General features: G+C 34.9%; 1 protein-coding gene and 1 long non-coding RNA gene across 3 annotated transcripts; both read right to left on the bottom strand.

The window, feature by feature from the left end:
• Positions 1 to 5,905: 5,905 nt before the first annotated feature.
• On the bottom strand, positions 5,906 to 10,935 carry LOC147532581 (sister chromatid cohesion 1 protein 3-like). 2 transcript variants are annotated; one of them, XM_086648807.1, is made up of 13 exons: positions 10,373 to 10,935; positions 8,956 to 9,217; positions 8,842 to 8,888; positions 8,669 to 8,718; positions 8,498 to 8,565; positions 7,974 to 8,413; positions 7,687 to 7,798; positions 7,444 to 7,580; positions 6,944 to 7,350; positions 6,749 to 6,785; positions 6,590 to 6,638; positions 6,378 to 6,513; positions 5,906 to 6,158 (listed from the first exon to the last, which is right to left on the bottom strand). In XM_086648807.1, exons 1-13 carry the CDS (start codon positions 10,494 to 10,496, stop codon positions 6,060 to 6,062), a joined length of 1,968 nt encoding a protein of 655 aa, XP_086504933.1. In that variant the 5' UTR covers positions 10,497 to 10,935; the 3' UTR covers positions 5,906 to 6,059. The 2 variants fall into 2 exon arrangements, with proteins under 2 accessions (XP_086504933.1, XP_086504934.1); XM_086648808.1 differs by having other exon boundaries at positions 6,590 to 6,635.
• A 943-nt stretch (positions 10,936 to 11,878) lies between these two features.
• LOC147532580 (uncharacterized) lies at positions 11,879 to 14,290 on the bottom strand. Its single transcript, XR_015228447.1, has 3 exons — positions 13,917 to 14,290; positions 13,209 to 13,274; positions 11,879 to 12,142 (listed from the first exon to the last, which is right to left on the bottom strand). It is a non-coding gene; the product is annotated as an uncharacterized LOC147532580 (long non-coding RNA).
• Positions 14,291 to 15,065: the final 775 nt, after the last annotated feature.

Raw genomic sequence — 15,065 nt, 5'->3', positions numbered from 1 at the left:
CCAGCCATCAGATTTTAGTTTTGTGGTCTTACTTAGATTGGATGATTCTGTAGGAAATTCCATAAGTAACAGCAAAACTACAAAAAGAAAAACATATACATTTGTCAACATAACATATAATTTACTAGAAACGACATGTATAATGGAGTAAATTATGCATAGTGTTTGTTAAACTTCATAATATGTTGGGAGACAAACAATCTTTAGTTTGAATCACAATGCCACTGTTATGTGAAAAAATATGTATAATGTGCAATAAATTACATATAATTTTTGGAACATTACACAATGTTTACATTCTGTTACAGTATATTGTACGAAATCTTCAGTGGTTCAAGTGTGTAAAGCTCAATAAAGTACATATAATTTTTTGCACAATACACGTTGTTTACATTCTGTTATAGTAACATTGTACGGAATCTTCTATAGTACAAATGTGTGATGTTCAATAAATGCACATACTTTCTCTATTACAAAAAAACGTACGGAATCATCTCTGCTTCAGAAATGGTACGATTACCGGATCTGATATCAAAAAATCCTCTAAAAATCAACATCTGTAACTTAAAACTACTGAAAAGTAACATAATACATGGAGACAAACATAATATAATCTAAGGAAATGAATTTGTAAACACGGATTAAACATTAATCCAATAAATCGGTTATGAAGATCTTAGAGAGAGAAAATCATGAATAATGATGAACAACAACAAGAGATTATACAGAGATGAAACCAATTCATAAATAACTTTAAATATGATGATGAAATACATTAAAAAGAAAGATTAAACTTGTTGATCTTAACAAAGGTACGAATCTGAATCTTTGATGATGGAAATCGAAATAAACAATGGAGTTTTCAGCTAATCTAATGAAGATGAAGCAGATTTCGAGACTCAATAATGGAGGTTGAAAAGAGGATTCGGTTTTAGAGAGAGAACATTAATAGTTTGGAGAAGAATGAAGATAAAGTTTCTGTGAATATGATCGTGATTGGACAGAGAAAGTGGGAGATAAAAATAGAAAACGGATATTTGAAGATTTTGAAGAAAAATCAGTTTTTGTTTATATAGAAGGTTAGATTAGGTATTATGATTTAATATGAATTCTATGGATTTGTGTTTTCTCAAGAGATGGATACAAATAGACTAGATATCCATTTATGTTAATATTTTGGTTTATAAATCATAAGAGAGGATTAAATCTGTGCTTAAGTGTATATTTTTGGACCATAAGCCCAAAAATTATTCTAGAAATAATATTTTTGTTTAATAGTTGCTCTATTTATAAGGAGAAATCTCCTTGTTATAGGAATGAAATTTCAGGGATTGGTTGATATAAAAGTCTAACAAAATAAAAGAGGCGGAAAGCCTTTGTCCTCGCTAGATAAGTAAAACCTAACAAATGAGAAAATGATCAAGAATTATAAGTACAACGCAAATGAGTTAAAAGATGAAAAATTATTAAAACTTAGACAAATCATTATTTATGGATACAACAAATTTTTAAAATCCAAGATGGTTCAATAATCACTTAGAAGTAAAATATTTGAACCATAACTCTTTTATTATACCATCTTATGCACATATATATCCATATGTACATGTTTCTTAACCTAAAAGTAAGAGTCTTAACTAAAGTTTAGTCCACGCTCTTAGAAACCCTGTAACTCTAGAGTCAAATATGTTACAAAACCACACACCATCAAATACCCTATTATGTGTAATACTCACAAATCATACACCTTTATTAATTTTGATCGGTTTCCCCTCTACCAGCATATGCTAAAACATAAAGAAAAGTAGAAATGTGAACTTTGAGTTGACAAAAAAATTCTTTGAGTTATTCTTACAATCTTATGAAGTGTTGTAACTCTTTCACATAATAGGTACATCAAAATCTGCGAAGAAAATCACAAATTTCAGATCATGACAAGTCAAGGAGACTTGAATAGAGTTTGTAACAGCCTTTGAATATATTGGTGAAAAGGAAGATTAAGTTCACCTGTTATTAGGGAGAGATAAACACACAAGTTAGAGCGAACTGAAGATGGTCAAATTAAAGAAAAAGATACAAACCTCCACGTAGTTGTTAGAGAGAAACATAGATACGAAATATATTTACAGACCTTTCCAGACAAAATTATTAGATAAGATATAAGTTAGGATTTTAACTAATTATTCAGAACCAAATTTTCTTAAAATTGTGATTCGAGATAGGTAGTGGTGTACTTACATATAGATAGTCTTTTAGGAAGAGCTTACCGAAACAATATTTAGAGATTCAAAAGATAAAGAGAGTACCTACGGCCTGAGATCACTATCCACAAATTTTGATAAACCAAAGGAGAGAACTCAACCATGTGACTATAGAGAAGCTACTGTCATTAGCACAAGAATCGTGGGATAGTTGAGGTAATAAGGATAGTGGGGAGACAAAAAGTCTAGGGAGTATCACCGCCCAACTTAAATTTTAGCAACCGTTATGACTGAGAAGATGAGTAAAAGATAAGATTTAAAAGATAGACTTTGTGTCAAACAGAGAGTTACAAAAATGGTCATTAGTATCAAATTGATTGGAAGAGTTTTAACTCCCAATACACCAACACATTATTTCAGGTAATTAGTGTTGTAATTAGATATATGGATGTAAAGGCCACAATTGAAGCTAAACCGAGATGAGCGACTACAATATCATGGGTGAACAAAGTTTGTATAATAGATTTTAACGATTGAGTGAACGAATTTTCATTTTCTTTGGTAGATAATAGATTTAACAATAAACACGACGAACAGCTAAATTTGTCTTTTGATTTGTCCTAATCTATTATATAAAACGCAAAACATTGTGTTTTATATAATAGACTAGTTATAACCCGTGCCCTCACGGGCACAGACAATTTTGTCTAGAAAATCACAGAAGGTTAATAGTTTTGGTCGACAAATATGAATAAAAAATGAGTTAATTTCTATTTGGTCCCCTACTTTGTGACCAACTTCCTTTATGGCCCCTATTTTCTGTAAATTCAAATTTGGCCCCCTATTTCCATGCAAATGCCATAACTACCCTTCTCATTAATATATTTTCAAAATAAATTTAATTAGTAAGTATCTCTCTCCTCACTTCCCTCTACACCACACATGTCTCTCAACCTCATCCCCCTATCCACCTCACTTCTTTCTTCTCCGACGAAGGTCGTCGGCCGAAATTTTTTCCGACCGGCAACCTTCAACATAAAAATAAAATAAAATCTCTTCCTCTCTCTCTCCCTCTATCTCTCTCCCTTCTCTCTCTCTAAATATTCCGGCGAACGCCGGAAAAACCAGACCAGAATATTTAGAGAGAGCATGGAGGATTTTTTTTAGAGAGAGAAAGAGGGGAGTTTAAAAAAAAATTATGTTTGAAGGTAGCCGGCCGGAAAATTTTCGATCGGCGACCTTCGTCGGAGAAGAAGGAGGTGAGGTGGAGAGACATGTGTGGTGGAGAGGGATGTGAGGCGGAAGTGAGGTGGAGAGAGATATTTACTAATTGAATTTATTTTAAAAATATATTAATGGGAGGAGTAGTTATGGCATTTACATGAAAATAGGGAGCCAAATTTGAATTTACAGAGAATAGGGGGTCATAAAGGAAGCTGGACACAAAGTAGGGGACCAAATAGGAATTAACTCATAAAAAAGATATCACATTTACAAACTATAAGAAACAAAAAGCCATTAGAAAAAAAAATTAAAAATAAGTTAATATTTTAAAAACAATAAAAATCTGAAATCAATTATAGGCGTTGAAAGCTACATACAAAGTTGGGTTATTTCCCTAATAGCCCCTAACTTTGTGACCAGCTTCCTGCCTAGCCCCTAACTTTATCTAATATTTCTAGATGACCCCTTTTTTCAGTTACCGTTAACACACCGTTAACTAGTCATCACCTTCTCTCCTCCATCTCATCTTCTCTCTCTGCCACATCATCTTCTCGCCACCTCATCGTCTTCACCGACGAGGGTCGTCAGCCGGCAAATTTTCTGGTCGGCGACCTTCAACATTAATTTTTTTTCTCTCCCTCTCTCTCTAAATTTTTTTTCTCCCTTCTCTCTAATCAGATCTAGAGAGAGGGGAGGTATGTTCTTGAACAGACCACGCCTCTCTAGATCTGATTAGAGAGAGAGAAGAGAAAAAAAAAATTTCAGAGAGCGAGAGGGAGAGAAAAAAATTAATGTTTGAAGGTCGCCGGCCGGAAAATTTGTCGGTCGGCGACCCTCGCCGGTGAAGACGATGAGGTGACAAGAAGATGATGTGGCAGAGAGAGAAGGTGATGACTAGTTAACGGTGTGCTAACGGTAACTAAAAAATGGGTCATATGGGAATATTTGATAAAGTTAGGGGCTAGGCAGGAAGCTGGTCACAAAGTTAGGGGATATTAGGGAAATAACCCTAAAAAGTTCCTATAAGTTTTCAAGTCATTTAGAGGAAACAAAGATCAATTTTACTTTTATAAGAGGTAATTCAATTTGATCAAAAGAATCAATGAAAGATAGGATGTTGGTCAAATTTAAAGAAAAAAATCAAGAAAAAAATTTATACAAAGAAAATCTTATTAAAGATTAACGACAAAGAGAAATGTGCTCCTACCGGTTTACAAAATTCGAAAAATCTAGTTAAAATATCGTAAGACTACCGGCTAATTGACTTTTATTCATCTCAAAAAACATTGAAAGTAAAAAATAATATTCAAATCATAGTACAATAAAAAAAATAACTATTCACTCTCCAAAAGAGATGCTCTTTTTAATCTAGTAAAAACGATACAAAACGATTGAAAATCAAAACTTGAAAAAAATTATTCTTCACTTCGGAAAGAGGAACAAAAAAAAAACAAAAAACATAATCCGATAAAGAAAGTGATAGATGTATATAAATATATATATATATATATATATATATATATATATATTATATATATATATATATATATATATATATATAATATATATATATATATATATATATAAACAGAGAGAGAGAGAGAGAGAGAGAGATTTATCTTGTATCAACAATTAGATTTGTATTTCATCAAAAAAAAAACAATTAGATTTGTATTTACAATCAAATATTTTGCTAAACTTAAAGTGAATAAACAACATCAAGCAATTATATTTGTATTTACAATCAAATATTTTACTAAACTTAAAGAGAATAAACAACATCAAGTTAATCATACATTACTAATTACACAATAACAAAATTAAGAAAAGCTAACACTAATTGAACTAAGAAAAACTATCCACTAAAAAAAAGTAATATTGAACAATTTTGTTGTCGACATAAATTTCTTCTATTAACAAGTGAGAAATGTCTTTTAACAAAAAAACGAAGTGAGAAATATAGTAAGAGAAAGGGGAAGAAGGAGGAGGTATAAGAAAGAAAGATTGTAGGAGGAAAGTTATATAGAGAGGAGAAAGGATAAAATCCATTAATCTTCTTCTTTCATAACTGAAAAAATATTAACTTTTGAGAAGTGATTGAGTTGGAGAGGTTATGGGACAGAGATCAAGGGTTATGATTTAAGCAGATTCCAGGGTTAAGATCCAAGGATTACACTTTCTTAACTTAAAAACAATTAATATTTAAAAAATTAATGGAGATAGTAGAATGTGAATTGTTATATAGATGATAAAATTAAATTACCATTAATTCTATGATGGAGGTTATAATTTGAGGGTAAAATTCAACGGTTGAGATTTAACGATGGAAACTTGGACGATCAAAATTTCATTTTCTTAGGTAGATTTGGGGAGTGGGTTAACAAAATTTCATTTTCTTAGGTAGGTAATGGATCCAAAGGGTAAGATTAAAGAAAATTCGAAATTAACGGCGAGATTTGTCTTTTGATTCGTCCCAGTCAGCACAAAACATTGCGTTTTATTATGATGATAATATAATGATATTATTTCAACAACAAAAAAATAATGATATTAACTTAGGAGCTACCTACTGCATATAAAGATACAGTTTAAGGCTTTATGTACCGTGCTTGCCAAAGGTGCAGTAATATGATCTCAGAGTGTCGTCTTTGCGAGTGTTGAAGTCGCCGATAAAGTGATATCACCATAAGGTTCATCTTGCTTAACTTCTACGAGCCCATGACTCTTCAGAACCTATAACCAAATCAACTATTAAGTATTCACATATCCACTAGAATCGTAGATACCATCAATTTGCATTTATACGTCCGAGAGTTATTCGACGACATGGTGAACTTAGGGACCTTTTTAGATTCTGGAGGCAACAAAACCACACCCAACCAAAAAACACAGAAAAGAAATCCAATACATAACAAGAATAATAAGGAAATGAAGTATATGATGAGTGATTACCAGTGTTTCAAAGAACATCCGAGCACATTGTTTCCTTGATTTTCCTTGTAAGATCTTGTTCAAACTTAGATCGGCTAATTGATCCTCCAACATTCCAGGTGCAGGAGATTGCTTCTGTAAGTATTGAGCCACAGCTCTGGGAGATAAAAGTTGTGAATCTTAATAAGCGGCAAAAATACTTGAACAAGAAGTTCTGAAGTAAATGTATTTACCTTGTCCTCACAGAAAGGGAACCAATTTCTTCATTTTCACCATTACCTGCTATAGGAACAGATGTAAGTTCTTGAGAGAAATCATGTTTTATCATAAATCTGATTCAACCAAGAAGAAATGTTCTATGCAGATAGTATAATCCAATTTGTTTAGCTTACCTGCTGGCGTAGTATCTGCTTCCAAGAAACCAAGATCCTGCATTAATGATAACAACATCATATTAGACCATAAGAGAAATTTGGAAACATTAGATGACTAGGTGAAGTGACAAGGCAAAATGGGTTATGAAATAAATCAGCTGTAGAGGAAGCGCGAAAACTAATGTGATGCCACTTAGAAAGAAAAATACTAACTTCTGCTTCCGAATATCTTGATTCAGGAATATCTGAAAAGCCTGTTTCCTGTAAACCATTTTGCTCCTCCGACTGGAACGTTTGTGCTTCCGTTTCAAGGTCAACCTGCTGGGTAAGGGGTGTCTCTTCAAATGTAGGTATGACTTCAGTTTCGACCAGTTCACTCTGAGGCTCAGGTCCTGTTGGAAAGGTAGGAGTCTCTTCTCTTCCAGATGGAGAAGGCACAAAGACATGTCTAGGATAGTAGTCGGCATGGTGTTCCTCGTCTCTGGGAATCTCAATTTCCATATCAGGGTCAGGCATACGTGTAGGAGTTCTTTCATTCACAGGTTCATCCACAGAAGTTTTATGAAATTTTGAAGAAATGAACTCTTTATCAAACATAGCTTGGAGTGTTGGAGACAGCCCTGCAACAGAAAATGTGAGTAGTATTACGTAACTTGCTGCGGCGGAATGATGTAAAATACACGATTCATGCTCCATTGAAGAATCAAATGTACCTGATATTGTTTGTTCATTGAAAACATTATCCTTCTTCGACCTGTTGTTGAACTTCCAACAATCTAAAGCCGAGGGATGAAGCTTATTTCGCTTGAGCACTAGATTGTTAGTATCTTCCAGGCCTTCATAGACGACACTGTAAATGAACACGTAGCCACATCAGTGAGTAACAACTAATTATAATAGTATAGATACCCACAAAAAACTCACGATAGTGATGATCCATAATCAAACTGACTTACTCATTAGACAACACAATGGGGTTGTCAAAATATTGTTTTCTCTTCCTTAATTTAGGTCTTCTATTCTCAACCTGTGGAGTTGGCTGAACAGCCATCTCTGTTGAAACACCCCCTTAACAAAAGCAGAAAGATAATCACAAAAAACGTAAGATAGATTAATAACTAGCACAAATTCTTTGTTGGATCAAGAAGCCTGAAGCATGGGGATAGAGGTTGTAACTTGACATTCACAGACAAAGAAGAATAAAGAACGAGAAAGGAAATCAAAAAGAAAAGGATAAACTTACCCAATGAAACATTTGAACGAGAATGAGGGAGAGACATTTCTGCTGCAACTGTTGCTGGATTTGAAAGCAACTGAAATTCTGCAGATTGTCCTCCAGAAATCGGCATATCCTGCACCATCGGGGAAATGTTCTCCCTGTTTATGTTGTGTTCAAGGGGTGATTGTTGGTCACAGACATTGTATTGATCAGTAATTCCTAAAATGTTGTCTGAATTGAAATCGTGGGCTACATCGCGCATAACTTCAGGTTCTGGAAGGACATTATCTTCAGAAAGCCTTTGAGTAGCTTCTTCTGATTCATTATTCTTCCCAACTTCACGCATGATTTCGGGTTCTGGGAGGACATTATCATCAGAAAGTCTCTGAGTAGTTTCTGCTGATCGACTACTCTGCCCAGCTTCTGAAACGCCCACAACATTCTCTACTTGTACCGAAGAGGTACTGCGAGATAATAATATACTTTTTAGTTGAAATCCTCAAAGCATATAAATGACAAAAGCTCTTTACTGCGGAAATGAGACTTACTCCATTTCCATTGGTGTAGGCCCGAATTCGGGAATGTCTTCAGGAGGAAATCTTTCAATATCAATATCCTGTATAAAGGAGAATTTTTACGAAATATGACAAGTTGGCATCAGTCCCAAGGCATTGAAGCATCAGACAAAATTAGAAGAAAAATTCAGAACATAGTCAAACCTCTTTAAGGAAGAAAGCAACATAAGGATCTCCTTCGACTGGGACCTGATCTGTACACATGACGAAGGTTGCATCAACTAATAAGTCCATATATATATATATAGTCTTGAATTATTTGTAACTCATGAAGAAAGAAACTAGTGTTGAATCTAAAAACAACCGATGAACCAAACCTGTGATTGTAATTTCCTCTGGAGTCCTGAGATTGTTATCCATAATCCTGTTACATGAACATAACATTATAATGTATACTTGGTCCCAATGTGTCAAGAGCAAAAAGGTCTTACCCTCCCAAAAGAAAATCATCATCTAACTCCATGGAGCCCAAATCAAATGTCAGTGGCAAAGTTATATCCTGAGATTGTGCGCATCGTGCCTCCTCTGGTAGATTTACTTCTTTTGATGAGGCAAAGGTAGCAATTTTGGTTGAAATCTCATTATAGTCTTGGTAAAGATAGTCAACCTTCTTCGAATATATTCGAATAACACCCAGCAGAAGGTGCCCTGACAACCGCAGTGCGATAGGTACTTCTGGGAACATAATGCTGTCTAAAATGCAGAAGAGAATTTTAGAAGAGAAACGAGGTAATTTTAGGATTAGATTTTGGAGAGAACCAATCCTATCAAAATAGTTAGTAATTTCAAAACCTTCAAGCAATTCTGTGGAAGTAAAATTGTCGTATAAAGAAACCGTCAAGTACCATCTCAACTTATAATTGGACAATATGGTAAGTAGTTTTTGACAACGACAAAAATAGTTAGAAACTACAAAAACAAATGGTATATATAGAATAAACAATTTTCTATTCTATTGACATTCATGCAACATGATACTACACTTAAGAATTATAGGCGTCCTAATACTACAAACCATTAGCTCATGTCGGGCACTTGGACACTAGTAGTAACTTCAATGAGAATAATGTGAGATTTTGTATGCACATTCGTGCACCACAAATACCATTTCCCATTTAATGTCTTTTGTGTAGCGCAAAGAAGGTCAATCGGACAATATAAAAGATGTGTGTAAGAATAAAGAATCGGGTCTCTACGATAAGAAACAAGTATCCTTATTTTTGCCTTCTTTCAGGAGATATACTAAATAAGTCAATAGTTCGTGGTGGTATGTGTTGTCAGATATAAATAGTTGGATAAATATATCCGTGCCGCAGACCGATGGCCACAAATTATCCCGACTTACTGAACCGAACATGGCCACCTCCTACATTATAGGATTGCCCCAAATTGTAGTGTTAACTCTTGAAAACTACATCATATTTTTGTAAAAACTTGAAATACTTATCAAAAGGTCATTGTAGTTTAGTTGGCTAGTGTACTTGGTTTCAACAAGAAATTGAAATAAGTCTTGGCTATTGGGTATGATTTTTTTTTTTCCTATTAGACTCAAATTTTATTTTACTAAGGAAATTCTAGGTCATTGGTTGGATTAACTACTTGTAATAGAGAAAATGAGAAATTTTCAATTATAGGCTTAGAAACTTCAAACTTGCAAAAACTCATAACCAATTAAAATTGAACAAAGAACCCACCTTTAAACAAATTCCAAAAACTAAATTAAAAAAAAAAAAAAAAAAAAAAAAAAAAAAAAAAAAAACCAAAATGAAAAGAGATTACTACTAATACGATTACTTAACATAATCTAAAAATAAAATGGAAACAAATTGATAAGGAGGAAGAACAAACCAACAGTTTTAGGGATATCAGTGACAGCAACTTGAGATTTCCGGAGCTTATGTTGAAGATGAGCAGCAATCCAAACAGTTCCAAGAGGGCTTTTCCGAGCAAGAAAAGTGTGCGAGTAAAACATTGTTTATCTCTCTCTCTCTCTCTAATCTAATCTAATCTAATCTGTGATTAAAAGTTTTAGAGAGAGAAAATAAATTAGTGATGATGATTGTGTTTTAGGTTTTGCCGTTTTGAACAACGGATTAAGTACACAATCGGCGCCAAAACCATTCGTGCCAAGGAAGGAAACCGTGCCAAATTATATTTACCAAATCAATCCTATAACTTCGAGTTAATTCCTATTCAGTCCTCTCTACATCGGCTCTCTTTCTCTCCATCGATCTAGCCATTTAGGTCATGTTTGGCGTGCGGAAATGGAATGTCATTCTCGGGAATCATATTGCCACAATGCGATTCCCAAGAGTCAGATTATTTTGATTTAATGTTTGGTTCAATCAGGAATAGGAATTTCATTCCTGAAGATTCCTAACTTGTTGTTTGGTTTGTATAGGAATAAGAATGTAATTTTTTTTACGAAAGTCCTATTATATCCTTTTACTCCAACTACATAAATTATATGGCAACTTTGTTATATATATTTTAATTAGTATTATCTATTCAAAATTATAGATATGAAATAGTAACATATTACACTAATTTAAGTTGTATTTAAAAGAGTTCATTCCTATATGGCCCCCTACTTTGTGACCAGCTTCCTTTATGGTCCCTATTTTTTCGTAAATTCAAATATGACCCCCTATTTTCAAGTAAATGTCATTACTACCCTTCTTAATTCTAAATTTAACGTTATGAAATCGATTTTTAATGAACAAAGAGCGAGAGAAAAGAAAAAAAAACTAGAGATTGGAGAGAGAGAGGGAGGGGGAGTTACGTTCGAGCAAGAGAGAGGGTGGGAGAGAAAGAGTGTGTGTGTTGTTATGGTGGTGGTTGAAACCCTAATATTTTATCAAGGATTATTTTGTCCAGAAATATTAAATCAAATCATTCCCGGGAATGGAATCACAAACCCACCCCCCTCTCCGGATTTGTTATTATGCCATTTGGGGGGAATCCCATTCCGCCAGGAATAGGATTCCACCTGCATTCCCGCGAACCAAACAGTAGTCGGGAATGTGATTAACAGAAATCACATTCCGTTCTCACACGGTTCCCGCCTGCCAAACATGACTTTAGGGTTTATAAGAGATGATCATTGGAAAGAGTATAAAAGCACGAACTGAAAACGTAAAGGGTTATTTCCGTAATATCCCCAATTTTGTGATCAACTTCCTGCCTAGCTGTGACGCCCCGTGTCCCAAAATAGACACGACCACGCCCCGGCAATTCACAGACGAAACAAAAATCCGGCAGAGTCTCCTCTGTAAATCGAACCGGTCGCACCTGTAAAACCTGTCATGCAAACCATACATTCGCATAAACAAGATTAAACTATTAAGCGGAAGCTAAACAAACTCAACTCAATTTCGGGTCGAAACCCGAACCACAAAAAAATACAAACGCCTCATAAAACACCGATACAATCTATAAACAACTCTAAGTGTTACGTATATACATATTAGAGTTTGGTTTCTGCGATAAACACATAACTTGAAAATAACGAAAAAATCATATAAAACGACATAACCCTGCTAGCCTCGTCAGACAAGATCACCGGCTGGAATACACACTCCGCCTCGAGGCTACAACCAAAAACCTGCACACTAACAACTGGTAGGGGGTCAGAATACTCACCGACACGAGTTATTCTGGTAGAAGACCAATCCAAAACCCATCACGTTTTCAAAAGTTCATTTAATAAGTTGTAAACATCATGACAAATCGAGTTATCAAACCAGTTATCATATATACTATATACAAAACCATTTTCCTTAATCTAGCAAGCAATAGCAGTGATTAGCTGCCCACCCATGGTGCGCTCCCAATAAGAGGAGAGTACCTCAGGAGAACCTAGAGTACGTTAGATAGTACCAGCCCATTTATGGCACTAGCTAATGCACTACGTCTCCTCGAGAAAGAGACTTACCCCTAGCCGGTAAGTCCCTCTCCCACTAAGGGACTCCGCAATCATTGAAGAGTTTACCTCATGATACATATATACCTTAAGTATCTAAATAAGTTTTTGATCACCGAGTTCGAATAAGAGAGCCGTCCCCCAATACCCATGGAAGGACCTGAACCTCATTCTCTTCGGTACCCTGTCATGCATCTAATGCAATCTTTCAAAATCAGTTCCATTTACATTCGTATCTCAAAACCAATTTTCATATTCATTATCTTATCAAACACGGAAGTGGAACAACCAATAGCCATATCACACACAAAGCAGAGGGATTCCCAATCAATGTCATCTCCCAGACGAGCGGTAAGGAGTACGTCCCTGAGCCTCGAACTGGAGGCACGAGCACCAATGGCCAGCAAGTGAAGCACTCTACTCCCACAGGTCTCATGACTAGTGTCGTCCACCTCACCGGTCTCACACGGATCACAACCGTGTCCACATGTCATCCTACCCTCAATGGCTACGTGCCCGTAGGTTGACATAATCCGCAGTCGGGTACATACAAGAAAATCCCAGTAGTTCACAATCATCGTAAAATCAGTTCGAAAACATTTCTCATATCGCATCAAAACATTTCAAGCATATTTCAGTTCATCACATAAATCGAGTTTCATGCTACCTAAACTCTAGTTATAATGGCGCATATATAACTGTATAATCTAGCATATTCATTATCTATAAAACCATGCTGGATAAAGGATTCAGAACCCCTACCTCAGTCCTTGCATCACCAAAGACTCCCACCTACCAGACGACTCAATTCCTCCTCATTCGCAAACTCTGGGATAAGGAAGAATAACCAAAAATCGAATAGAAGCATTAGGTTCTAAACGAAGAACCTTGCACGACAAAAACGATAAATAAAACAAAACAATGAAAACTCAAAAGCAAATTCGCTATCTTCGGAAGACTTCAAGTGCCTATCGAATCGATCTCTAACTTCGTACCTATGTCTCCTGAATATCGGAAATGCCTACGAACTAATCAACCAACTTCCTATAAATTTTATTTCTCATTTTAGAGTCTCCATAAGCTGAAAAATCATATAATGAACGACACCATATACATCTATAGCTGAAACTGTCCATTCCTATGAAATATGACAAAATTCAGGTAACCATCTCTATTTCAGTTCATTCTCAAAACTAGTCCAAATATGAAATTCGAGCCGTAAAATAATTCGGCAGCACCCCGTCTATATAAGGTCACCCCAAAATAGTCCATAACATTCTAAACATGATCTTGAACATAAACCATTAGAAGAAATCGAATAATAATCGTCTAAATAGTTCCAAATTTCGATCCCAAACGAAATTAGTACAACTATACAGTATACGAAATAGTTATCATAAAACCACCAAATTCAGACGAAATTGAAAATTCGGAACCGCTAAATATGTAGTACGAATCGAATAGATTTACCTGGAACAAGTTTCATTGAATTCCGACCACGGGACGCTGAGAAATCGACGAAAGAAACTCTCCACCACTTCACGTCAAAAAACCCAATTTTTCTTCTCACTAGCTTCTCACGGTTCTGTTGTATGGAATGTGTGTTTGAAAACAAAGGGAAATGGGTTTTTAAGTCTTGCATGTTCACTGGGGTCCACTCAAAATAATAAAAGAAACCAAATTAATCCCCATTCTCCACGTTTGGATGCAAAGCCACCACAACACCATTTTTTTATTTCTTTATTTTTCTTTTAAATTAATTCTTAGTCCATAATTTATATATACTTTACAACAAGTCCAACCAAAAATATAACTTAATAATTCAACCTCCATTAATTACCAATATAACCCCCACTTTAACCTTTTTCTTTTCTATTGCTCCCACAACCAATCATAAAGAAACTATATAGTTCCTCGTCTACCCTTAATTTTCTACGTATTTGACCGAAAAACATGGGATGTTACACTAGCCCTCTACTTTACCAAAAATATCTATATGACCCCCTTTTTCAGATTCCGTTATAACACCGTTAACTAGTAATCACCTCTCTCTCATCCAACTCATCGCCTCTCTCTGCCAGCTCATCTTCTCGCCACCTCATCATCTTCACCGACGAAGGTCGCCGGCCGACCAATATTTAGGGCAACGACCTTCAAACATAATTTTTTTTTTAACTCTCCTCTGTCTCTCTAAAAAAAAGATAAAAATAATTTATTTTTTTTGAACTCTCTCTCTCTCTCTAGATCTGGTGAACCAGACCAGATCTAGGTCTGCGAACAGACCTTGAAGGTCACAGTGCTCCACTCGTTAATGGAGATAATAGAATGTGAACGGTTATATAGATGATAAAATTAAATTATTATTAATTGTATGATGGAGGTTATAGTTTGAGGGGAAAATTCAATGGTTGAGATTTAATGATGGAGACTTCGACGATCAAAATTTCATTTTCTAGGTAGATTTGGTGAGTGGGTTAACAAAATTTCATTTTCTTAAGTAGGTAATGGATCCAAAGGGTAAGATTAGAAAAAAATTCGGAATTAACGACTAGATTTGTCTTTTGATTTGTCCCAGTCAGCACAAAACTTTGTGTTTTATATAATTTTATTAGGTAGGTA

Source organism: Eschscholzia californica, unplaced genomic scaffold (genome assembly GCF_041429995.1).
Source record: "Eschscholzia californica isolate CP2 unplaced genomic scaffold, dmEscCali1.0.p SCAF_6, whole genome shotgun sequence".
In the NCBI taxonomy this organism is placed as follows: Eukaryota; Viridiplantae; Streptophyta; class Magnoliopsida; order Ranunculales; family Papaveraceae; genus Eschscholzia; species Eschscholzia californica.
Note: the sequence above shows the minus strand (reverse complement) of the source record. Positions and strands in the feature narration are given on the sequence as shown.